This window comes from Sinocyclocheilus grahami, unplaced genomic scaffold, assembly GCF_001515645.1.
Source record: "Sinocyclocheilus grahami isolate Dianchi unplaced genomic scaffold, SAMN03320097.WGS_v1.1 scaffold1085.1, whole genome shotgun sequence".
NCBI lineage: Eukaryota > Metazoa > Chordata > Actinopteri > Cypriniformes > Cyprinidae > Sinocyclocheilus > Sinocyclocheilus grahami.
Window position 1 is genome coordinate 514928 of NW_015506264.1, and position 26400 is coordinate 541327.

Genomic DNA, 26400 nt, shown 5'->3' on the forward strand with positions numbered 1-26400 from the left:
AGGCTTTCTACCCCCAACATAATTATGAATATCTAGTTACAGCAAAATTGTTTACCAGGTATTTGTGCTGCGATGCAAGTGTTTAGTGATTTATCGTCTCACACATTAACCACGAAATCAGGATGCAAATAATACTTCTTCATTTATGTAATCATATTTTTTGAAAGCTCCAGTCGCTGTTTCATGAATGCGAAAATGATTACATTCACCGATCACATTATACAGGTTAATACGTGTAACGTTACTTATTCATAAAAGAGTCTGTAACAAAATAACACCCTCAGTATTTGTGTTCGAGCACCTGGGTGCGCATCTAAATCATCCGTCGACTTGTGGCGAGTTATACTCGCGTCGTAGAGTGTCCATGCGGGAGGCCCGTGCTGCTCGGAGTGCTGTTCCCGAATGCATTGAACGGGTTGAGATATGATGGCGGCAAGTCGGGGAAAGAGCGAGGAATCATAGTGATGGTGTTCGCCGTTATCAGCGATATGTCGTCGGGCGAACGGCGCATCGCTAGCGCGTAATCCAAAGGACCGGTCAGCTGAATCATATCGTGGCCTTGCAGCGAATCGCAATCGTGATCGTGGCCGAGCTGCATCAATACTTCGCTCGGCACACGGGGGACATCGTTCGCGAGATTTCTTGGCAGACTGTGCCTACGACTCGACTCTAGCCGGTGTTTGTCCTTCTTGTAGTAGAGTGCTGCGAACGCCAGGATGTTTAAGAAGAGCAAAGACGCGCCGACGGCGATCGTCACGCTCAGCTCGGTCGAATAATCTCGCGCTTCGATGATAACCGCCCCGTCGCCGTGCTCGGATGTCTTCTGCTGATCCGACATCTGTTTGGTGTTGGCCGGAGTAGCGGGTGGATGGCGGGTGGTCGATGGCAAGAGTTTGTTGGACAGGCGTTTGGTGTAGGAGAACGGCGTCGTGTCCTGTGGTGGGATTTTGGTTGTCGATGAAACATACTGGAAGAGTTCGTTGATGTTGTGTAAATGCGGCACTAACTCCAGCCAGAAGGCGATCTTGGTGGCCCTGTAGTGGTCGCGGACGCGAGGCTTCAGGCCGATGTGCAGGTACAGCTGGTCTTTAGGGTTGTATTTAGACCAGGCCACCTCCTCAAAGCGGTTCGGTTTAGTGTGGATGAACTTTGTGTCTTGAGGAACCGGCTGATTCGGGTCTCTGTGCAGTAAAACAAAACGTGTTAAATTAGTAACATCTGTACAGTAGTTAATGCTTCAATTTACATTTTTTAAAATCATTCTTGTCAAATACTAGGCTGCAACCCTAACCCTAACCCTAACCCTAAATGTCGATCTAATCAGATTCACAAATAAAAAACTCAATGCAGCAATTAAAGGATTAGTTAGTGAGGTTAAGTTCAACTGCTTAGCAACACCCTAGCAAAAAAATACATAAATAGCTGAAAGCAGCAACTGAAAGTTCAATTAGTGATGCTACATTTGATTACCTAGCAATGCCCTTGCAACTACATATCAACATTCTAGCAACCACCCAGAATACCCTAGCTGCCTAGCAACACCCTAGCAACAAGAATAGCTGAAAGCAGTCATTAAAAGGTCAATTAGTGATGTTACTTTCCACTGCCTAACAACACTCTAGCAAACACTCAGAATACCATAACAACTTCCTAGCAACACCTTAGCAACAAAAATAGTTGAAAGCAGCAATTAAAGGGTCAACTGGTGATGTTACTTTCGACTGATTTGCAACACTCTAGCAACCACCTGGAATACCCTAGCAACTGCATAGCAGCCCTGAACATCCTAGCAACACCCTAACAATTGCATAGCAACATTTTATCAACCACCTAAAACACTCTTGCAACTGCCAAGAAGAACTGTAGCAATGCCTTAGCAACACTCTAGTGACCACCCAGAGTACCCCAGAAACACCCTAGCAACTGCATATCAACACTGTGACCACCCAGAATATCTATCTATCTATCTATCTATCTATCTATCTATCTATCTATCTATCTATCTATCTATCTCTCTCCCCAGCCCCCCTCACTGCCTAGCAACACTCCAGCAACCACCCAAAATACCCTAGCAACACCCTAACAACAAAATAGCCGAAAGCAGCAATTAATGGGTCAATAAGTGATGTTATGTTTGACTGCCTAGCAACGCCCTAGCAACTACATAACAGCACTCTAGCAACAAACATTGCTGAAAGCAGCAATTAAAGGGTCAATTAGTGATGTTACTTTCGACTGCCTAGAAACACTCTAACAACCACCCAGAATACCCTAATAACTGCCTAGCAACAAAGAATAACTGAAAGTAGCAATTAAAGGGTCAATTTGATGTGATGTTATATTTGATTGCCTAGCTACACCCTAGCAACTGCATAGCAACACTGTAGCAACCACCCAGAATACCCTAGCAACACCCTAGTGACATAGTTAAAAAACTGAAAGCAGTCATTAAAAGGTCAATTAGTGATGTTACTTTCCACTGCCTTGCAACACTCGAGCAACCACCCAGAATACCCTAGCAACAATCAATTATTATTCTTTATCTAATTTTATTATTAATTTATAAATTCATGTATTAATTTATCCATTTAAATACATTTAAATTGAAAAAAGTAAAGTTAAGTTACAGCCTTTATGCATTTTGACAGCTTTTATTAAAACATTTCTTAAAACAGTTTTATTAAAACAATTTTTTAAAACATTTTATTAAAACAGCTTTTATTAAACATATGCATCCTACCCACCCAGTTTTGGCGAAGTTCGTCCAGTACGTCATGACCACGGCGCTCAACATAATGTCGTTCTTGGAGAAGTTGCAGTTGAAGAGATCCGTGGGGCCGATCATGGGAATGCCGAAAACGTACGGAAGTTCGTCTCCGTGTGCCGAATCGGCCCAGGCAGGCTTCATGTCGCTCTGGCAGTGGTGATAAAAGGCATAAAAGTAGGTGGGCGATCCGTACTGCGCATGCAGGTCCGCCGTCGCCACGGCCGGCGCCACCCACTGGTGATCCGTGAAAAGCGCGACCAGCGTTTTTCGTCGCATCTCCGGGTTTTCCCTATCGGCCCAGTCTGTGTACATGAACTTTATGGTTTCCCGCAGGGTGTCCTTTCCTTCCGGATAGCCGTACAAATGGTCGACAAATTCTGATATGGAGAACTCGAAGTCATTGCTTGTTACTCTATCCTCGCTGTCTAAGATCCCGTCTACGAACTTGTAGCCTTCGCCCTGGTTCACTCCTAGCATTATTTCGTAGTTGAGGAACTCTCCCTGCTCCATGAGGATCTGCGGGTCATCCGGAATGACGTCTCCGTCGATCACGGGTCCGAAGGCGATGTGGTATTTGGCGGGGGTGATGTTCTGCTCGATCAGCTCCTTGTAGTTTTTGTTTTGGAGGCACTCGATCAGCTCGACCGTGTCGTCTTCGTTGCAGCCCACCTTCTCGGCCAGCATGCGCGTGTATTTGGCCGGCTGGTAGTTGACGGCCCAGCTGGAGAGAGCCGTCCCGCTCTGGATGATCGCTTTCTGAAACAGATCTGGGACACAAACGCTCGCTGTCAGAGCAATACAGCATTTAAACATTTAAATATCATGATTATTCAATAGGACTGGGGAAAATCTATACTATGCTGCTGATTTTATAATCACTGAATTAACAAAAACAAAAACAAACAAACAAGTTATAAATAAAAGTGTGTGTCTATTTGTTAACTGAAATAAAAGACAATATGTGCAAAAAAACTTTAACTTGAAGTACTTAATTCAATAATAATAAAAAATAATTGAATTCAAAATGAATACAAACTACAGATATGTAGACATACATTAAAAAGACAAAACAATAAATGTTTGTTAACTGAAGAAAAAGATAAAACAAAAAAAGGCAACATTTAATTGTATAGTTTAATTTAACAAAGTAATAAACAAACTAAAATGAAAACCAAAATAAAAATGAATAAAAACTATATAAAAAATGATATAACATTATATATAAATTATATAATACGTAAATAAATAAATATGCCTAAAAACATAAAATTACTAAAACTTTAAAATTTTAATTAAAACATGAAAATATAAAAACAAAAACTAAATCAGAATATTTATTTAAAAAAAAACTAAAATAGAATATCAGTGATACTATAATATGTCTTTCATATACAAAATTAAACTAAAACTAAAACCAGAAAAAAAGTGTTAACTGAAATAAAAAATACAAAAAAATGTAAACGTTTTAGTTATTAAGGCAACATTTCTTACTTTCATTTAATTGAACTTGAAGTATATAAATAACTAAAACCAAAACTGAAATAAAAATAGATAAAACTATATAAACATTTAAAAAGATACTAAAACCAAAATTAATTACTTACTTTAACTAAAATTAAAATTAAAACAGAAAATACAGGAACTAAATCTAAATATTCATACAAAAAAATAAACAACAATAATAATAATTTAACACTGATTGTGTGTCTTGAATGTAAAAAATGCTTTTGGTAGTGTATTTCAGTTAAATTCAGGATCAGTTCATTTCAGTTTTTACTATACAGTTTTACTCCAAAGCAGCATTTTAGAGAATATAACATAAGAAAGATGAAAAGAAAAGGGATGAAAAACAGACGTAACAGGCTTCAAATGAGCTCTGTTATCTGCAATCGCCAACATCTTCTGAGCAGATCAGTCACTTACGCCCGTCTTTACAACAGAAATAAATGTGTCCCTGCAGCACAAAAGCAGTGTTAAGTCGCTGGGGGATATTTGTAGCAATAGCCAACAATACATTGTATGGGTCACAATTATACATTTCTCTTTTATGCCAAAAATCATTAGGATATTAAGTAAAGATCATGTTCCATGAAGATATTTTGTAAATCTCCTACCGTAAATATATCAAAACTTAATGTTTGATTAGTAATATGCATTGCTAAGAACTTCATTTGAACAACTTTAAAGATGATTTTCTCAATATTTAGATTTTTTTGCACCCTCAGATTACAGATTTTCAAATAGTTGTATCTCAGCCAAATATTGTGCTATCCTAACAAACCATACATCAATGGAAAGCTTATTTATTCAGCTTTCAGATGATGCATACATCTCAATTTCGAAAAATTGACCCTTATGACTGGTTTTGTGCTCCAGGGTCACATTTAGCTTTGAGATTACATGAAATGTCAGCTGAATTTCTCTCTGAAAGGATCAGACGCTGCAGGAGAATCATGAGACAGAGCTCGCTCAAACAGACGCTGTCGGCTGAAGATGAGGAGTCTTTATGTGGCTTAGTCTGGTGTCGTTTCTCCTCAGACCGCCAGCCTTGATCTGTCCCTGCTGGATCGTTTTCCCATAAAAACACACTGAATCTGTGATCATCTCTGAAGTACTGGAGCCAGAGAGAGGAGACAAGGACTTCTAGACCTTGGGTGTGAAATATCCTGTGGCCACATCCATCAAACCACTCTAAGATCAATCAAATGTGAGTTTATACACACTACTATTTTTCCTCTTCCGCTCAGCAAAGCTGCATTTATTTGATCAAAAATACAGTAAAAATTGTGAAATATTATTGCAACTTTTAACAGCTGTTTTCTGTGTGAATATGTGTTAAACTGTAATGTATTTCTGTGATGTGCAGCTGTATTTTCAGCATCATTCCTCCAGTCTTCAGTGTCACATGATCTTCAGAAATCATTCCAGTATGCTGATTTGCTGCTCGAGAAACATTTATGATTATTATCGATCATAATTGTTCCAGACTTTTGACTGGTATAGTGTATTTTTGGACAATGTTCGGAGTTTAATGATGGACTGGAGAGACATCAATCTCTTCCATCCAGCTCGTTCTGAACATAACTCAATAATAAGGAGATGCTTTGTTCAAAACATCACATCATTTGGTACAAAAGATCTGATGGTAATGACCAAAAGTGCATTCGGTCTGAATCTGAAGGCCTCTGGGAAGTGTTTGGATCTAATTCCACACGGAGAAAAGAACACGCTCTCTTCTTAAAAGAGGGATGCTGTTAAAAGCGGGCTTTTTCGTCTCTAATTCAGTGCCAAGGACCTCAGGACCTTCAAACGAAATCTGCTTCAATATCTTGATGAGAAAGAGAGCCAGTAACAGCATGACGATCCAAGACTCAAAAACAGAAATAAACTGCTCTGCACCAAACATATAAATATGTAGGATTCAAAATGAATGAATCATAAATCTGCACACTTAGACTGCAAACTAAAACACTTGCGAGAGCTGCTTTGTGTTCGTGTTTATAAGTATTCTTAGTGTTTTAATAAGCTTTCAAATCCTCACCGTGTTCTTCTGTTCAAAGACACAGCATTATAAAAGCTTTATTTTATAAAGAGGAATCTATTTTTGGCAGAACTTGTAATAGCCAACAACCTTCATTATGAAAATGAATAAAAAAATCCTTTAATGAACATCTGAAGGCTTTCTAACGTCATCTCTTACGTACTGTGAGTAAAAGAAAAGCTTTTACAGGTTTCATTATCTTCAGCTTATGTGCAAAAATACTAAACAATTAAAGAAGTATTTTTTGCTTACCAAGGGTGGATTTATTTGATCAAAAATATCATATAAATTGTGAAATATTATTATCACTTAAAATAACTGTTTCTATGTGAAAATGTGTTAAACTGTAATTTATTTCTGTGATCAAAGCTGAATCAAGTATTCTTAGTGTTTTAATAAGCTTTCAAATCCTCACCGTGTTCTTCTGTTCAAAGACACAGCATTATAAAAGCTTTATTTTATAAAGAGGAATCTATTTTTGGCAGAACTTGTAATAGCCAATAACCTTCATTATGAAAATGAATAAAATATCCTTTAATGAACATCTGAAGGCTTTCTAACGTCATCTCTTACGTACTGTGAGTAAAAGAAAGGCTTTTACAGGTTTCATTATCTTTAGCTTATATGCAAAAATACTAAACAATTAAAGAAGTATTTTTTGCTTACCAAGGGTGTATTTATTTGATCAAAAATATTGTATAAATTGTGAAATATTATTATCACTTAAAATAACTGTTTCTATGTGAAAATGTGTTAAACTGTAATTTATTTCTGTGATCAAAGCTGAATTTTTAGCATCAGAGTCCTCAGTGTGTCATGATCTTCAGAAATCATTCTTATTCTTATAATCGTTCTTCAACAGGGTTATTATAATTGACAAAAACTAAAAACATTTAAAAAATCATTACTTGAAATAAAATAAACATTAACAAAAATAATACAAAATATAAAAAATATCAAATAAAAAATATTTAAACTAAAACTAAAAACATAAAAACATTTTTGTTACTTGAAATGAAATAATGATTCAATAAAATAAAATATAAAACATATATTAAAAATATTTTAACCAAAACTAAAAACATAACATTTTAGTTACTTGAAATAACCATTAACTAAAAAAATTAATAAATAAAAAATTAATTATATATATATATATAATAAACTAATACCAAAAACATAAAATAGAATTTGTTACCTGAAATAAAATAACTAAAATAAAATATAAAAAAAATAAAAAAAATAAATAGAAATAGCAAAAACACAACAAAATTACTAAAATTTTAACTAAAATTAAAATGAGAAAAAAAACTGACTCAATATATTAATAAAAACTATATCTCAGTGATACTAAAATAACACTGCTTCTAATACGCAGATTTGCTGCTCAAGAAACATTTCTGATTATCATCAATGTTGAAAACAGTTGTGCTGCACAATATTTTTGTGGAAAGCATCATACATTTTATTCGTCAGGATTCACAGATGAACAGAAAGTCCAAAAGAACAGCGTTTATTTAAAAACAGAAATCTTTTGTAACATGTCTTTACTAGCACTTTTGATCAATCTCATGCATCCCTGACGAATTAAAGTACTAATTTCTTCCGACAGCAGTGTAAATAAGATGAATAAAACAAAATTACAAAAATTTTAACTAAAATTAAAATGAGAAAAAAAACTGACTCAACATATTAATAAAAACTATATCTCAGTGATACTAAAATAACACTGCTTCTAATACGCAGATTTGCTGCTCAAGAAACATTTCTGATTATCATCAATGTTGAAAACAGTTGTGCTGCACAATATTTTTGTGGAAAGCATCATACATTTTATTCGTCAGGATTCACAGATGAACAGAAAGTCCAAAAGAACAGCGTTTATTTAAAAACAGAAATCTTTTGTAACATGTCTTTACTAGCACTTTTGATCAATCTCATGCATCCCTGACGAATTAAAGTACTAATTTCTTCCGACAGCAGTGTAAATAAGATGAATAAGTTTCGAGCGACTCACCTAGCACTCCTAACCGGTAGTTCACGGTGACGACGATCACGTTTCCGTAGCTGGCGAGGATGCTGCCGTCGATCATGTTCCCTGTTCCCTCGACGTACGAGCCGCCGTGAATATAAACCATGACCGGCTTCAAGCCCGTGTCGTCATGCGCATCTGAAACAGAAAGAAAAATCACTTAATACAAGCAACAAACACAGTCTCTTAAGAGAACAGATCAGGCAGAAATAAAAACTGATGCAGTAAATATCGACAGATGAACTCTTGCATTAACTCTTCTCAGTCTGTGTGCATTTAGAGTAAATATATTAAAGTGTTTGTGCTTAATAGAGTCGTCTGAGGTCATTACTGGTGTTTTATATCACGTCCATTAAGTCATAATGTTCTCCATTAAAACAGAAGACACTGGAGCGCTGTGGAAACTGGGTGTTTTCGTTCACTATTGAGGGCAGGACAAAACCCGGCCGATTATGAAAAACTGCTGATGTTTCCATTAAGTATGAAATATGAAACAGTGTTTAATGAGGAAGAGGATGCTTACTGTTATAAGTTACCGTGTTTCCCAGGAGCGTTTAAAAAAAGCTTCTTATGAAAACCTAGTTTCGTCAAACCATTCTCATGGTAATTAAAATCAACTTATCTTCACATAAACACAGCATTAAAGGAAACATTTATATAACAGCTGGTGTAAGAGCTGGATCTAAATCCATCAGTCAATCACTATTACACAAATATCACTACAAGTCTTGAAAAAATCATTAAAAACATAAATACGTAAATGCATTTTTAGTACTTTAGTACGTTCTTTTAAATATGACAATATAGTTTTATAGTTATCAATATAGTTTTTTTCACTTTTATTTATTAGATTTAGTTTATTTAGTTTTAGTTAGTATTTAGTATATACCTATATCTATATTTATCTATCTATCTATATATATATATATATATATATATATATACACACATATACAGGTGCATCTCAAAAAATTTGAATATCGTGCAAAAGTTAATCATGTTTGGTAACTTATTTCAAAAAGTGAAACTTTCATATTTTCTAGATTCATTATGCGTAAAGTAAAGCATTTCTAATGTTTTTTTTTATTTAGATGATTATAGCTTACAGCTCATGAAAGTCAAAAATCCAGTATCTCAAAATATTAGAATATTTCCTAAGATCAATAAAAAACAAGGATTTACAAAACAGAAAAGTTCAACTTCTTTAAAGTATGTTCATTTATGCACTAGGGCTGGGAAAATAAATCGATGCATCGAGAATCGAGAAATGATTCTGCATCGATTCTGAGATTTTCCGAATGCATCGCGATTCTTTCTGGAGTCGATTCTGAGCATAGTTTTGAACAGCAGATGGCGCTGCATGCTTTAGAAACAGCCAAATCCTTACACACACTTGAACCTAAAATAATCATTCATAAAATTCGAAAAGGTTGAAGCGAATTACAAGAGTGTTCACAGTGGGCTGTGTTTACATTAATCTCGCGTCATAAAAGCATTCTGAGCTGAAATTACAGACTCTGAGTGTGTGGATAAAAACTAGATTAGAGCGCCATCTGCTGTTAAAATCTAAGCTCAGAATCCATTCCAGAGGATTCCACGAATCGATTCTGCATCGTCCCAGACCTATTATGCACTCAATACTTGGCCGGGGCTCGTTTAGCACAAACTCCAGCATCAGTGAGGAGCGAATGGAAGCGATCAGCCTGTTGAGGCACTATTGAGCTTCAGCTCGGATCCACTGCTTCTCATCATTCTCTTGAAAATATCCCATAGACTCTATATGGGCTTCAGGTCAGGCCTGTTGGCTGGCCAATCAAGCACAGCTATATCATGGTCACTGTGGGCAGGTGCTAAGTCCTGCTGGAAAAGGAAATCAGCATCTCCATAAAGCTTGTGAGCAGATGGAAGCATAAAGTGCTCCAAAACTTCCTGGTAGACGGCTGCATTGACTTTGGACTTGATAAAACACAATGGAGCAACACCAGCAGACGTCATGGCTCCCCAAATCATCACTGACTTCAGAAACTTCACACTGGACTTCAAGCAGCTTGGATTCTGTGCCTCTCCAGTCTTCCTCCAGACTCCAGACCTTGATTTCCAAATTAAATGCAACATTTACTTTCATCTGAAAAGAAGACTTTGGAGCACTGAGCAGCAGTCCAGTTCTTTTTCTCCTTAGCCCAGGTGAGATGCTTCTGACGCTGTTTCTGTTTCAGAAGTTTTCCTGAAGAAGTCTGAGCGTGGTGACTCTTGATGCACTGACTCCAGCTTCAGTCCTCTTTGTGGAGTGTGTCAATGATCGTCTTCTGGACCATTGCAGCAGTCTTCCCCATTATTGTGGTTTCAAAGAACAAGAGATACCCAGAATGTATTCTGTAGGGACGGTCATTTAATGAAGCTCAAATATAAATATTCTAATATTTTGAGATACTGTATTTTTGACTTTCATGAGCTGTAAGCTCTATATATATATATATATATATATATATATATATATATATACACACAGTATATATAGCATACAGTATATATACAGCATTTACTGTATTTCAGGTTTTAGATTTATTTTAACCGGGAAAGACCTAAAACCTGAGACAGACTCACTGAGAACAGTGAACAAAACTTGAACGACCAGCTCTTGAGTTCTGCATCTAATGTTTTGTTTGTCATCTCCGTTCATCATGCGTTTCATTATGTTGTGCTCCTCGAGGCGATGCGCTGCGTTACTGATGAATCTACTAGAGCCTCACAGTTTGGACATCAACTGCTAAATCATGAATCCATCTCCTTAGGGAATAAACGGCATATTTAGTTTCTGTCTATATGAGAAACAAGAAGCGACACGCGAAAATAAGATCATGGCAATCCCATGAATACATGGATATGATGATAAACGGCTCTGTTCCAACAGCTAGTGAGCTGCCTAAATAGACAGCATGTTAATGCATCACAGACACGCTTCTGTTCCACATATTACAGCAGCATTTCATGAATCCTTTGTCAAGAAGTCAATCCCATACGGCAAAAAATCTTTGCAAGGATAAAGCATGAGAACCAGTGATTATAAATATGTTATTCAGTACCAAGAAATATGCATAAATAAAAAGAAAGTTTTTAGTATTGTATACAACATATTTTAATCCATATCCATCATCATCATCATCATCAAGAATTCATTTCGGTCCTCATTTATAATTTCATGATAATTATACATAATGTTGCATATTAACTGAAAAGGTTCATATGTAAAATTATATTTTTTCATAGGCATCCACTACTACAACAAAACAGTTACTTAAGACAAATTTGCTTAAGACCTTTATACATAAATTAAAATTAGGCCAGCAACGGGGGCGGAACATTTCCAGTAAATTTCCAAAAACTTTCCAGAATTTTTTTTTTGTTTTTTGGAAACTTTTGGAAAGCTTCTGGAAATTTTCTGCCCCTTTTGCAACCCTCCAGAAAACTTTCATAAATTAATACAGTTGTATTAAGAATTTCATATACGAATAATTCATTTTGAGTTATATATGTTGAGTTTGAGTTATATATTTTTATGTTGCTGTGTGTGTGTATATATAGTTAAAAAGTTTGGGGTAAGTAAAATTTATTTAAGAAACTGATATTTTTATTCATCAAGGACGCATTAAATTGATCAAAAGCGACAGTAAAGACATTTATAATGTTACAGTAGATTTGTATTTCAAACAAATGCTGTTCTTTTGAACTTTCTATTCATCAAAATATCCTGAAAAATAAAATGTATCACGCATGTGTTGTATCAGCACAACTGTGTTCAACATTGATAATAATCAGAAATGTTTCTCGAGCAGCAGATCAGCATATTATACTGATTTCTGAAGATCATGTGACACTGAAGACTGCAGTAATGATGCTGAAAATACAGCTGAGCATCACAGAAATACATTACAGTTTAACAGATATTCACACAGGAAAGCTGTTTTAAATAGTAAAACAATTCACAATTTCTACAGTATTTTTGATTAAAGGGGTGGTTGACTGTTTTTTTTATAGGCTTGATTGTGTTTATGAGGTGCAGTCTAACATGTGATAATGCTTCGTTTGTTAAAAAATTCATTATTTTTCACATAATTTACCTTTATTCCACACCGCTCTGTCCCTTCTCTGAGAAACGCACTGATCATTTCCTTCTTTTATGAAGCCCCGCCCTCTGAAATAGGCGATGGGCTCTGATTGGTTAGCTAGCCCAGTGTGTTGTGATTGGCTAAACCGCCTCTAGTGCTAGTCTAAACGTCCCGCCCCTCTCCTCAGCGCCATCTGCTCCGGCTGTATTGTAAACAATGGTGTCGTCTATTGTGCTTATCAGTTTGAGCCCGATTGAGAAGCAGAGGATATTATTGAAGAGGATCGTGCAGAACCTGTGCAAGCACGGCTTTTAATGGTAGGCCTAAGATTTTTGTTTGCTGTTGTCTCATTCTTTTAGATACGTTGTTATTTGTAAATGCTACTGCTTATGTTAGCTTTTAATATACGGTTTTATCCTGATTAAATCTTTAATACAGTACGGCAACCGCATGTTTAACGCTTCTCATAGCTATGTGAAAATAAGTGTATTCGCTGAGCTGATGATCTGAATGAGAGAGAGAGAGAGAGAGAGAGAGAGAGAGAGATCTCTCTTTCTCTTCTCTAAAGCAGCACAGGCCTCGCCCCCTTTGCTGCATGTTCCCGGGGGCGGGGTTTATCTGGGTTTGTGATGTCACGAACCCGGGAAGTAACTCGTTGTAGTCCCTACCAGTCGTTTTTGTAGGCATTAAACTGCCAGAATTTTAAAAGACGATATCTCCGTTTGCATTGATCTTTCAGCTTCGTAACTTTGCAGATATTGTTTATGCTCAAACTGCAACATTACACACTAACTAACGTTAAAAAAAGTGAAATCGCAATCAACCACCCCTTTAAATAAATGCAGCCTCAGTGAGCAGAAGAGACGTCTTTCCAAAACATTTAAAAAACATCCCAACCCCAAACTTTTGAATGGTATATATACACATATATATATATGCAAAATTAATGTATTTTAATAAGCATACCTTCCTCTGTGGGCACGTAGATGTTGAGGTACAGACAGTCTTCGCTCTGCTCGTGTATGTACGATGCGACCGTGTCCAGGTTTGCAGTAAACCACACCGGTAGCATGTCTGTGAGCAGCAGCCGGTCCTCCAGATACTGCGGACACACCGGAGCGAACTGCGTGGCGTTCCTGATGCCAGGCCACGACGCCGGCGGCTCGGGTGCCTGGAAGCGCCGCTGTCCAGTAGGGGGCATCGCATACGGGACCCCCAGATACTGCTCCACGGGGCCCAGGATCTCACTAGGCAGCGCCACACGCAATCCACGCAGCTTCCCATAGTTTGTGGTGACGGTGGTGAACTGTGCTTGCTGACAAACGACGAGCGTAACTCCCCAAACCACAGAGACAACCCGAAGGATCATTCTCAGACAAAGCATGGCAAAGGCAGCAAAGCAAAGGCGTAATCCTCACAAATGTGCGAGCGCAGATCTGTTAATCCAAAGCACCACAGATCCTCAGACGAGATGCTTCGGCCCTCGAGTCGACGGAGACGGTGCCTGCCATGTTTCAGAAACACAAGTATATCCTGATTTAATTCCAGTCAGGTTGAGTTGCCTGTGGAAGAGAGAGGAGCACACTGAAATTATGATATATATCAGAAATATACTCAATACGGCTGGGCAAGAGACACTATATGATCAAGGACAAGAAGGGGCTTTCATGCATCAAAACAATAAAGTTTAATCCAGGTTTAAATTTCTAAGCAAAAAATTATGACTATCATACATGTGCACCATTATTTACAGAAAAAATGCCTTTCAGTGTAACAATAATTCATGTAACCAACCAGAATCATTAAAAGACTCTCAAAATACAAATTAATTTATTTTAAAACTTTGCCACTGTCCTTCAAACCACTAGGTTTTACCCATTTGTCAGCAAGAAGTGTTTAATCATTTAATTGTATTTATTTTTGGACATATAGTATTCATATAGTTGTATCTCAGTCAAATATTGTCCGATCCTAACAAACCATACATCAATGGAAAGATTATTTATTCAGCTTTCAGATGATACATACATCTCAATTTCGAAAAATTGACCCTCATGACTAGTTTTGTGCTCCAGGGTCACATATATATGTTACGCTAAATGACGATGGAACATTATTTCAACCATATTTTGACATTTTATTTTCACAAAAGTTATTTGAAACATTAAAGTAGATATGTATTTAATAGGCTTTCTGTTTATATAAAATCACTTTTGTAAATTTAATTTGATGCGGACACCAAAATGGGATGTCTCATCTTTGACTCATATGCAGTATACATAAATAAATGAGCCCGGTCTCATGAAAATGCGTATAAATAGTACGACAAATAAAAACGAAAAGTCGTGGTATTGATACGCAAAAATATATTTTGGCGTGCATATGATACGCATGTGTTTGGCGTGCATATAATACGCAGTTTTCGCGTGCATATGATACGAAATTTGTTGGCGTGCTTATGATACGCAGTTTTCGCGTACATATGATACGCATCTACCCCACAACTCTAAACCTACCCATCGCGTAGCATATACACGCCAAAGTCCATTTTTGCATATCAATACCACAAGTTTTCGTTTTTATTTGGCGTACTATTTATACGCACTTTCATGAGATCGGGTTGAAATAAATACATAAATAATATAAATGTCATAAATAAATATATTATGTCTATAAATAATAGACATAAATCTAAACAAGTGGTCCAGATTTGAGGTTGATATCTATGAAAGCCCATTTCTGTCATGGGGGAGGATTTTATCTCACAATTCTGACTTCATATCTTGAAATTCTATTTTGGTTTGTTTGTTTGTTTGTTTCCACCGTGGAATAAAAATGATAATAATAATTAAAAAAAGTAATATCTCACAATTTTTATATTTTTCACAGAATTGTGAGAAAAATACTCTGAAGTCAGAATTGTGCAATATAAAGAAAATAATCTGAATCGTGAGATGAAAACTCAGAATTCTGAATTTTTCAACTCAATTCTGAGTTTACACCTCACGATTCAGTTTATTCCGCCACAAAATAATTTTTTTTAAATCAAAACAGTAATTGTGACTTTTTTCTCACAATTGCAAGTTTGTTTCACTCTTCTGACTTTTCAAAAAAGTCTGAATTGTGAAATATAATTTCAAAAAAATTGCAAGAACAAAAAGTCCAAATTGTGAGATAAAAATGTACTTTTTTTTTATACATGCTTCATGCTTTTAATGAAGTCTGTGCTTCAAAGCATTAAAACACTTTACAACAATTTAAGTTTGAAAACATGAATTCAAAATATTAAAGTTAGTGAATATTAACACACTGCTTTTAGACCAGCTAGAATCAGCGAGCAAATATTGCAATGATTTTAATGCTATTATTTCACCTTTAAGTTTCATGATCTTTCCTTGTCTCATGACTTGTGTTCATTTTAAACAGTATCTCGACAGTGATTGGTAGTTGTTTCGTCAGTCTTTGCACACACGACTAAGTTTATTTACTCTGAGAATTTCTTCAAAAGCCTGAAAACCGTCATCTCATCTCTGGATTATCCGATTATCTTCTTGGTTCAACACATTAAACTGGACAGACTCACTAAAAATGCTGTCTGTGGTTAATAAATAGCATCTCTTTTAGTCAAAAACACCAACCAGGTTAAATTGTTAGCTTTCTGTAGGAATGATAACACAGATATGATTGCTTTAATATCTCCAAACACTCCTGTAGAATCTCAAACAACATATCAGTGCATCAGCCATCATTCACGGAGCATCATTTAGCAGATTCACCGCTGCATTTCAATGCATTTGTCGCTCCTAAAACATCACAATGTCTAACAGTAACACCAAACCACAATACTGCAGTTCTAATGGCGTTTTTGAGCCCATGGAGCGGCTGTGAAAAAACACACTCGGCTTTGTATTTACCATCCATTAAAATGAATGAAATGTTCAGTGGCTTCGCTAGAAGGGAGAAAAGTCCAGGCTCTCTAATAACGCGGGCCGTATAAATCTGGCACATTCATTCAGCAGTCATCTGAACGCTCAGAGCCATTAACTAAGCTGTCCGCCAGACATCTGCAGCGCTTGGCACATCTCATCTGTGGGTGTCCACTTACGTAATGTTGAGCAACACAAAATATATTATTCACGAGGATCCTCGTCTCGTTTAACAGTTAAAATGTCTAAACATTCTTATAAAGCATAAAATATTTACCTGCAAGCAAAACAGAAGAAAATATTAACGCTTGTTTTCAGAGATTCTATCGTGAATATAAAGATATTAAGAAAATATAAAAAAATATAAAAATAAAAATAAATAAATAAATAAATGTGTCCCTGCAGCACAAAAGCAGTGTTAAGTCGCTGGGGGATATTTGTAGCAATAGCCAACAATACATTGTATGGGTCACAATTATACATTTCTCTTTTATGCCAAAAATCATTAGGATATTAAGTAAAGATCATGTTCCATGAAGATATTTAGTAAATGTCCTACCGTAAATATATCAAAACGTAATGTTTGATTAGTAATATGCATTGCTAAGAACTTCATTTGGACAACTTTAAAGAACTTCTCAATATTTAGATTTTTTTGCACCCTCAGATTCCAGATTTTCAAATAGTTGCATCTCAGCCAAATATTATCCTATCTCAATTTCACAAAATTGACCCCTATGACTGGTTTTGTGCTCCAGGGTCACAAACAAACAAACAAATAAATAAATAAAAGGCAAAGACAAAATACACATACAGTGGGGCAAAAAAGTATTTAGTCAGCCACCAATTGTGCAAGTTCTCCCACTTAAAAAGATGAGAGAGGCCTGTAATTTTCATCATAGGTATACCTCAACTATGAGAGACAAAATGAGAAAAAAATCCAGAAAATCACATTGTAGGATTTTTTAAGAATTAATTGGTAAATTCCTCGGTAAAATAAGTATTTGGTCACCTACAAACAAGCAAGATTTCTGGCTCTCACAGACCTGTAACTTCTTCTTTAAGAGGCTCCTCTGATATACAACAAGGCTTAATATCATATTTGCATCTCTGGTAAATATTTTGATATTTGTACAGGACAAGACAGAAGTGAGAATAAATTGTGATTGTTTTTTTTTTGCACTGTAAATAAGCTAAAGCAAAATAAGAGTAACTTTTAATTTGTTATAAATTACAAAAAGTTTGAGTTGTGCATTTGTATTGCTTCTTTTTTCAGAGAAACTATCTTGAATATAAAGATATTAAGCATAAACAAGTGAAATAAATATCAAGTTTCCTTCTTGCTTTAAGCATGTTGCAATATTTGTACGAATACATAATTACAAATGCTGTATTTTCACAGTGTAAACAAGGTGAAGCAAAAAAGTTTGTTATAAATTACATAAAGTGCGAGTCTGCATTTGTATTGCTGCTTTTTCAGAGAATGTATTTTGAACAAAGATATTAAGCATAAACAAGAGAAATATAACAAAACAATGCAAAGACAAAATAAACTTATATTCCAGAGATTCTCTGACAACAAGGTTTAAAATCAAATTCACTTCTTGCTCTAAAGATGTTGAGATATTTGACTGCAGTGTAAACAAGCTAAAGACAAATGAGAGTAACTTTTTATAAATTGCATAAAGTGTGAGTTTCACTTTATGCACAATTTTCACATTTCTCAGTGAATCGATTTTGTATATACAGACATTAAGCATAAACAAGAACGAACGTGAAATAAAACTAAATGAAAATAAAATGCAGAGACAAAATACACTGATATTCCAGAGAGATTCTTTGACAACAAGCCAAACATATCAAACTAGCTTCTTGCTTTAAGGATGCTTAGATATTTGTACAGGACAACAAGATTTTTTTTTTAAATAGTTAACAATGTTTTCTTTTTTGTTGCAAGCTGAATAAGAGTAACTTTTAATTTGTTATAAATTGCATAAAGTTTGAATCATGCATTACATAAACAAGAGCATTACATAAACTACTACTGAGCTTAAATGAGTCAAATCAAGGCTCATTTAAAAGAATTACAATTAAAGGTGCTGTACATCGTGTCTCTGCTGGCTGCTGGCAAAGCATCAAGCTGTGTGGAAATGTAATTTTCAGGAATATAATATTCTCATTAGCAGGATTCGGGACCAACAAACACAAAACTTTTAATTAGTTTTCACAGAAAACCTTGACAATCACAATCACGCAGTTCTTTGCAGGTTTGTTCGTGTCGCTGTTTTCACATCGTTCCTTCTCAACCTGCTGATTCGCTTCAAAACTAACAATGCTGCTTGTTTACAGTCCGCCTGTGCTGATCATGGCGCTCGCAACACCAAGGTCATGGGTTTGTTTCCCAGCGAATGCATAGCTTGAATGCAATGTAAGTCACTTTGGATAAATGCATGCGTTGAGACGCAGTGATGAATTTGGGATTTGAATGTAAGAATTTCCAAATTTTGTTTCCCACTCATTTGTGATTAAAGTCATAGTTCAGCCAAAAATGAACATTTGCTGAAAATGTGCCATCCGAGATCGGGATGAGTTTGTTTCTTCATCAGATTTGGAGAAATGTAGCATTGCATCAGTGTCTCTGCAGTGAATGGGTGCCGTCAGAATGAGAGTCCAAACAGCTGATAAAAACATCACAAGTAATCCACAGCACTCCAGTCCATCAGTTAACATCTGGAGAAGACAAAAGCTGAAACTAATCCAGCATTAAGATGCTTTTAACTCAAATACATGCTTCCTGCAGTGAAAAAGTGCATCTGCTGTTGTCTCTCACATCAAAATCCAGCCACATATGTGTTTAGAGCTGTTTAAACGCTGCTTGATCTGTGCAGATTTCTCTCCTGATTCACACCAGAACACTTTTTCACTGGAGGAAGAGTTATTATGGATTATAGACTCTATGTATTTGAGTTAAAAACATCTTAATGCTGGATTAGTTTCAGCTTTTGTCTTCTCCAGATGTTAACTGATGGACTGGAGTGCTGTGTATTACTTGTGATGCTTTCATCAGCTGTTTGGACTCTCATTCTGACGGCACCCATTCACTGCTGAGACACTGATGCAATGCTACATTTCTACAAACCTGATGAAGAAACAAACTCATCCCAATCTCGGATGAACTGAGGGTCAACACATTTTCAGCAAATGTTAATTTTTGAGTGAATTATTAGTATTTTTAATATGCATTTATACTGCACTCACGCCGAGACATTTCTAGCCAAAGCTGGTGCACAACCTGCATGCTGGCATCTTTTCTCCTGGACGCTCACCGAGTCATTCACCTGAGCTATGAATGCCATGCAGCACAGGCGTAGTTACAGCATCAACCAGCAGGGGACCTCTAATGAGCACAACCAGACAAACCCTGAGCCCTTTGAAATAAATGAGCATAACTAAATTATACTGCCTGCAGAAATGTCCAAGACGTCTGGACAGCATTGAATGTTATTACATGTCTCCAATAAGAGTTTGTGTGCATATATGATCATATTATGAGAGACGCATGCAACATAGATTAACATGCTCAAACAACATATACTAAAATACACCGGAAATAGGTGTTTTTTACAAAAACAATCTAAAAAACATTTACACCTGCTATAAAACCTGCTTTGTGAAGCTTAGAATATAATGTGTGTTTAAAGGAATAGAACTATTCATCCAAAAAGGTTTTTTTTTCTTTTTTTCTGTGGAACACAAAAAGATTAATTATTTATATCCATACAACAAATCTCTTTATCATTAAGCTGTTATTCTTAATTTTACTCATACACTGAAACAATGGCATAGGATTTACTTTGAAACTGTGTTATTTTAGTTTCATGTAGATACTATATTTTTCTGAACATTTCAAATCAGTTTTTGTTTTTATTTTCATTTTAGCTAGTTTTAGTAATTTAGTTTTTGTCATTTTTAGTAGTTGTAGTTTTTTTTTTTTTTTTAATATATGCTTATTTCTATTTCGGTTTTAGCTACTTTAGTCCATTAAGATGAGACAGTTAAATAAGAAATATTTCTCACAACTAGCTGAATTAAAAAATATATATTTTTATAAAGTTTTTTATTTTATTTTATTTTGCTTAGTGTTTATTTTATTTAAAGTATCAGATGTTTCGATTATAAATAAATGGATTTAATTTTCGTTCCAGTTTGTTACCAGTAATAGCCCTGCTTTGAAACAATTTTCACTTCGAAATTGTTTCAATAATTACAAAGAAATGGCAAGTAATGCACTGAAATAAACCTGAAATCTTGAAGTTTATATATATATATATATATATAAAACATGTTCTAATGATCTTTGTAAAAAAAAAAAAAAAAAAAAGAATGACACTATGGAAAGATACTGTGTGAAAAATGACAAAAACGTAAAATTTTTAGCTGAACAATCCTTTCAAACCTGAGGTAATGCTTTCGGCGGCTGTTCTTTTGTGACACTTTTAGAAACAATCTGAAGCGACTGCTTATCCCTGCAGGGGTGGCCTTTCAACTCTACTCCTGTCTGCTGAAGCTTTCTGTCCTTGTTGGACGCGTCTGTTCCTCTTGACACAGTTAATAATGATGCACCTGTAATTCACACACTCACGCTGCAATGCAAATCATCAGACCTCATATACTGCTGACAAACGCTGTTGATTTGCAATCAAACGAATGCGTCTCGCCTATTTTAAAGGTGATTTAGTCCTCTTTCACATTGCATCTCCATTCATGCACCATGTAGATGTACATACCGTAGTACCACCTGCTGGTTCAGAGATTTCATGTTGAGAATATAAAAAGATGCTTTATCACTGATGACCACCAGTACTAATGAAGAATACTAACATTAACGGCAATGCAAGCAAACCAAAACCTGTATATGATCAGCTGTTTAACCCTTTCATGCAAATGGTGAGATTTCTTCAAAAAGCCACTGTAATCATCTAAACCACTCTTTATGACATACGGCTGTCTTCTTTATATTGTGTGGATTTTTTTAAATAAAAACATGGCTGAAAAGTGGTGATGCACCAAGAACCTCTAATATTTAACAACATTATTTTCAAATGCAGGGTGCAATCCTCTCAAAAACATCATTTTGAAATGGAAAAACATTAAGATACTGACATTAACGGCAATGCAAACGAACCAAAACTTGTTTATATGATCAACTGTATATTTTAACCCTTTGATGCAAATGCCCACTACAATAATCAGATCTTCAAAAACCACTTTAATAATCTAAAACCCATAATTACATATGACTGTCCTCTTTATGGTGTGTTTTTATTTATAAAACATGGCTGAAAAGAGGTGATGCACCAAGAACTTCTGTACTATTTAACATTATTTTCAATTGCAGAATGTAATTATCTTAAAATCATAATTTTAAAAGGGAAAAATAGGAATATTTTATTCTTACTTTGATGAAACGTAACATTAGGACACATTAATAATTCTAACATTAATGGCAATGCAAGCCAACTAAAACCTGTATATATTAACCCCTTGACTCCCACTACAATGCTCAGATCTTAAAAAGCCACTATAATCATCTAAACCAATCTTTCCCATAATTACATTCGGCTGTCCTCTTTATAGTGTGTTTTTATTTTAAAAGTGGTGATGCACCAAGATCCTCTGGAATATTTAACAACATTATTTTCAATTGCAGGGGAAAAACATTAAGATACTGACATTAACGGCAATGCAAACGAACCAAAACCTGTTTATATGATCAACTGTATATTTGAACCCTTTGATGCAAACGTCCACTACAATGGTCAGATCTTTAAAAGCATTTTAATAATCTGTCTGAAAAAAAAAATGATGCAAGAACCTCTATATAATTTTGGATTGCAGCTGCAAATCTCTCAAAAACATAATTTTGAAAGGGAAAAGCATGAATTATTATATTCTCATCTTGATAAATCAGAACACTGAGATACTAACATTAATTTGCAATGCAAACAACCCAACACACTGCATATGATCAACCATATATTGTAACCCTTTGATGGAAATGTCCACTACAGTACTTCAGATCTCCAAAAACCACTATAATCATCCAAACCACTCTTTAATCATATGCCCAAAACAAATCTGAAAAAAGTGGTGATGCACCAAGAACCTCTACTGCAGGATAGATGTGCAACTCTCTCAAAAACATCATTTTGACGCGAAAACGGGAAACAACATGTTCTTATTCTGAATTGTAATGCATCATTAAGAGGTGATTTGATCATGCATGCATCAGAGGGCTGATAGAAGTGGGTCTTTGCATGAAAGCACAGGCCGTTCCTAATAAGTCACCGATGACACCAGCTATATCGGGGTTCTTCTGGAGCACCATCTAAATCGTAATGAGCGAAACGAGTCGAAAAGCGTAGAATTTAAGGTTTTTCAGAAAGGATGAGGCATTAACGCTGTGCAATCGATGTGAACGTGTAAAGTAGGTTATTAATTCCCTGACGGTCAGATCTTACCTGCTTCACCCGGTTACTGCGTTCCTGTCCTGCGACTAACAGCCTGGACAAACCCTGCACTTAAATCAGCTCAACCCGAACACATTGCACAGACATGGGCATGTGTTCCACTGCATCGCTAGATTGTGCCGTGTTCGTGACTCAGAGGATGGTTACGCGTCTATATGATGAATAGAAAGTCTGGGAGGAAAAAAAACATCTTCATCCAGACACACGCAACCTGCGGGGATATAAGAAAACGCGTTATTAGACACAGCTGCTTACCTTCAGATCTGCCAGAAAAAGGTGAAAAACCCTTAAATCCGAGAGAATAAGAACAAAAACCGTCAAGATGCGGATACAGACGCCAGCGCGCAAAACCTCCATAAAACACAGCGGATGGATGGAGAAACGTGCTTACAAGGGTGGAGATCACGCATTTAATCCCGCACACGAGAATCTGGACCCTCTGATCAATCCCAGCGTCTTGATTCTCTCTCTCTCTATCTCTCTCTCTCTCTAATGAGAACCAAGGACTGCCTGCGTTAAAGCTCAGCCTGAGACGCACACAGAAACATGGAGAACTTGAGAAACGACGGGACGCTGTCTCAGATGGAGACTCACTGGGGTAAGTGATGCTCGTGCATTACAGCGAAGACAGACACACCTAAAACCCATTTAGACTGTGCAGCATCCAGGATCGCACTGAGAACGCTTAATGCATCTCTGAATTCGAATTCAGGTCCCAGTTTGAATTTGAATTACAACTAATGAATTATCAGAGCTGTTGTTAATTCTCATGATGCATTCAAAATCTGTACTGTTTTCGCATTCCAGATCCGTTCAGACCCCAAGAAATGTTATTTTATAAAATAATCATAACTTCATATTTTTCCAACTAAAACCACGCGGTTTATGATCAGCAGCTTCTTAATAATCAGTGAATGTGTGTGTGTGTGTGTGTGTGTGTGTGTGTGTGTGTGACATTTTAAAATTGCACACGAACCACACATGATGCAAAATATGTTTTTTGTTTGTTTTTCTCTCGATATTGATGAAAGATTGTAAATATAACACCATTGGAATTTTAAAATTAATAATTGCTCAAAAAGTGTCAGTCAATGTATGCAACCTGCATATTTATTTTTAACAAAACAACAAATATTGCTCGGCTTGCTCAAATTTCAAATTCATTTTACTTGTGTAAACCTCAACTTTCAGATGAAAAAAAAAAGGCTGCAGTGGTTCGCCAATAGGTGCAAATATTAATGTTCATCAACAAAAAAGTGAGATATGGTGAAAAGGCTAAATATATTTTACATATGTTTTTCGACACTAATGTAACTTCATAGATATTACTATTTCATGACTAAAATCTATGCATTTTTAAGAAATTATGTATCTCTTCTGGGTCAAAACAGACACAATTGCATTGTGAGGGTTATAAAGATAGATTCGCTTTTGGTTCCTTAAAGAACCTTTCAATGAAACTCTTCTATTAAGAACCTGTTGTGGTTCCATGAATATTAAAGGGTCTCCGATTACACAGTCTACACTCTTAAAAATAAAGCTGCTTCAAAAGGTTCTTCAAGCGATGCCATAGAAGAACCATTTTTGGTTCCACAAAGAAGCATTCAGTCAAAGGTTCTTTAAAGAACATCTCTTTCTTACCTTTTTGTAATCTGAAGAACCTTCTTTCGCCACAAAGAAGCTTTTGTGAAACAGAAAGGTTCTTCAGATGTTAAAGGTTCTTTATGGAACCATTTAGACAAAAAGGTTCTTCTGTGGCATCGTGAAGCACCTTTATTTTTAAGAGTGTATTGCATGTCTTCTGTCATCTGATTGGTAGTTTAGAGTGGAAAAAATAAATAAATAAAGAGAGTAAAAGCTATTTTAGTGTAATTGTAGAAACGTCCAGCTTCAGCTGCTGCTTCACGTGTCTTCATCAGCACTGGATTGCATTACATTATACTGTATGTTTGGATAATTTAATCATCTTACTAAGACATATCATTGGAGATATACAGTGACCGCTGATATTTAGATCATTTTATGTCAGTATCTGCTGTACTGTTATAAAGATCTCATTGATTTACTTTACAAGCATCAGCATTTCATCATAGAAATATCAGCATCTGCACCAAATTCATATCTTTCTCAGTTTAAGTCTCTGAATAAAATTGAGCTTCTCACTGTATGTGAGCCGTAAAATCCTAATGGAGCAAATATGGAGAAAAAAAAAGTATAACTATTATTCCATACGTGAGGCTTTACAGGATTAATATATTAATTCTCTGTTGAACACTTCCTGACTGTATTGTGCTGTAGGGAGATGCTGAAGGGTAAACTTACTCTTTCTGTGAAGAGACACACTTCGAATGACCCCCGAGCAGCACACGAAGACTGACACTGATGGGTTTAACATGTCTTCCATCAGGTAGGAGGTTAAATTAGTTATTGAACCAGCTGCAGCCGATATCATCTGTTTAGGAGTCTGGACAGCCAAACACATTATTGCATTAATCATCATGTCCACTGATCAAACCCAACCGATCAGCACAGGAATATGGTCTGGCACGAGTTTGGAGAGAAATCACTTGATCTTACATTCATTAATATATTAATACATGTATGTGGGTATATGAAAATGTATTTGTGTAAATGTTGGGACTTCAGTGTGGATAAAACATCAGAGGTTTTACGAGAGACTGTATCTCTAGAAGAACAAAGATACAATTGCAGCTGTAAGAAATGAAGATAAATAACACAATTTAACACATACATTTACAAAGATAAATTACAACTATAATAAAAAAAAAGAAAATGACAAATTTACAATATTTACAAAAAATTAAATTAGATAAAACTATAATAAATAAAAGGTAAATTACAAAAATACAAGATTACAAAGAGAAATGACAACTAGAATAAATGCATCACAAAATGTACAACATTTACAAATATACATTTACAAAGATAAAAGCATAAAAACATTTTTGTTACTAAAAATAAGTCAAATCAAATATATAGTATATAATGAGTGTGTGTGTTTGTATAGAGAGAGAGATTATTTTTTACTAGAATAACTAAAATTAATAAAAAATAAATACAAATTAAAATAAAAAAAACTGTAGACATAAAATAAATAAAATGACAAAAACACACAAAACTTAAAATAACTCAAATTAAAACAAGCATGAACACAACTGTAGACATTAAAAAAAAAGAATAAAAAAAGGCAAAAACAAACAACAAAACTACTAATATTTTTAACTACAATTTAAATTAAAACAGAAAATATAAAAACTAATTCTAAATATAAAAAAACAATAGTATACGAACAATAACTTTGTAACGATCGGTTTAAAATGGGGTCAGATTAAACCGTGGGAGGAAAAAATAAGCGTTTTAAACAGATGAGACAATGACAAACGTGGAATAAATAAATTGTGTATTTACAGAATTCACAAGGAACTTACAGGTGCATCTCAATAAATTAGAATGTCGTGGAAAAGTTCATTTATTTCA

The 26400-nt window shown here is 35.4% G+C and overlaps 1 protein-coding gene across 1 annotated transcript; it reads right to left on the reverse strand.

Moving 5' to 3' along the window:
• Positions 1-2: 2 nt before the first annotated feature.
• nlgn4xb (neuroligin 4 X-linked b) lies at positions 3-23493 on the reverse strand. Its single transcript, XM_016252047.1, has 5 exons — positions 23158-23493; positions 13413-14008; positions 8326-8478; positions 2745-3552; positions 3-1181 (listed from the first exon to the last, which is right to left on the reverse strand). The coding sequence occupies exons 2-5, from the start codon at positions 13828-13830 to the stop codon at positions 341-343; spliced, it is 2220 nt and encodes a 739-aa protein (XP_016107533.1). The 5' UTR covers positions 13831-14008; positions 23158-23493; the 3' UTR covers positions 3-340.
• Between the last annotated feature and the right edge of the window lie 2907 nt (positions 23494-26400).

Excerpts from the sequence above, each read along its gene's own strand:
- nlgn4xb (XM_016252047.1), bottom strand. The coding sequence starts at position 13,830 with ATGCTTTGTCTGAGAATGATCCTTCGGGTTGTCTCTGTGGTTTGGGGA. Across the intron at positions 8,479-13,412 it reads CTACGTGCCCACAGAGGAAG|ATGCGCATGACGACACGGGC; the intron begins GTATGCTTATTA and ends TTTCTGTTTCAG. Across the intron at positions 1,182-2,744 it reads ACGAACTTCGCCAAAACTGG|AGACCCGAATCAGCCGGTTC; the intron begins GTGGGTAGGATG and ends TTTACTGCACAG.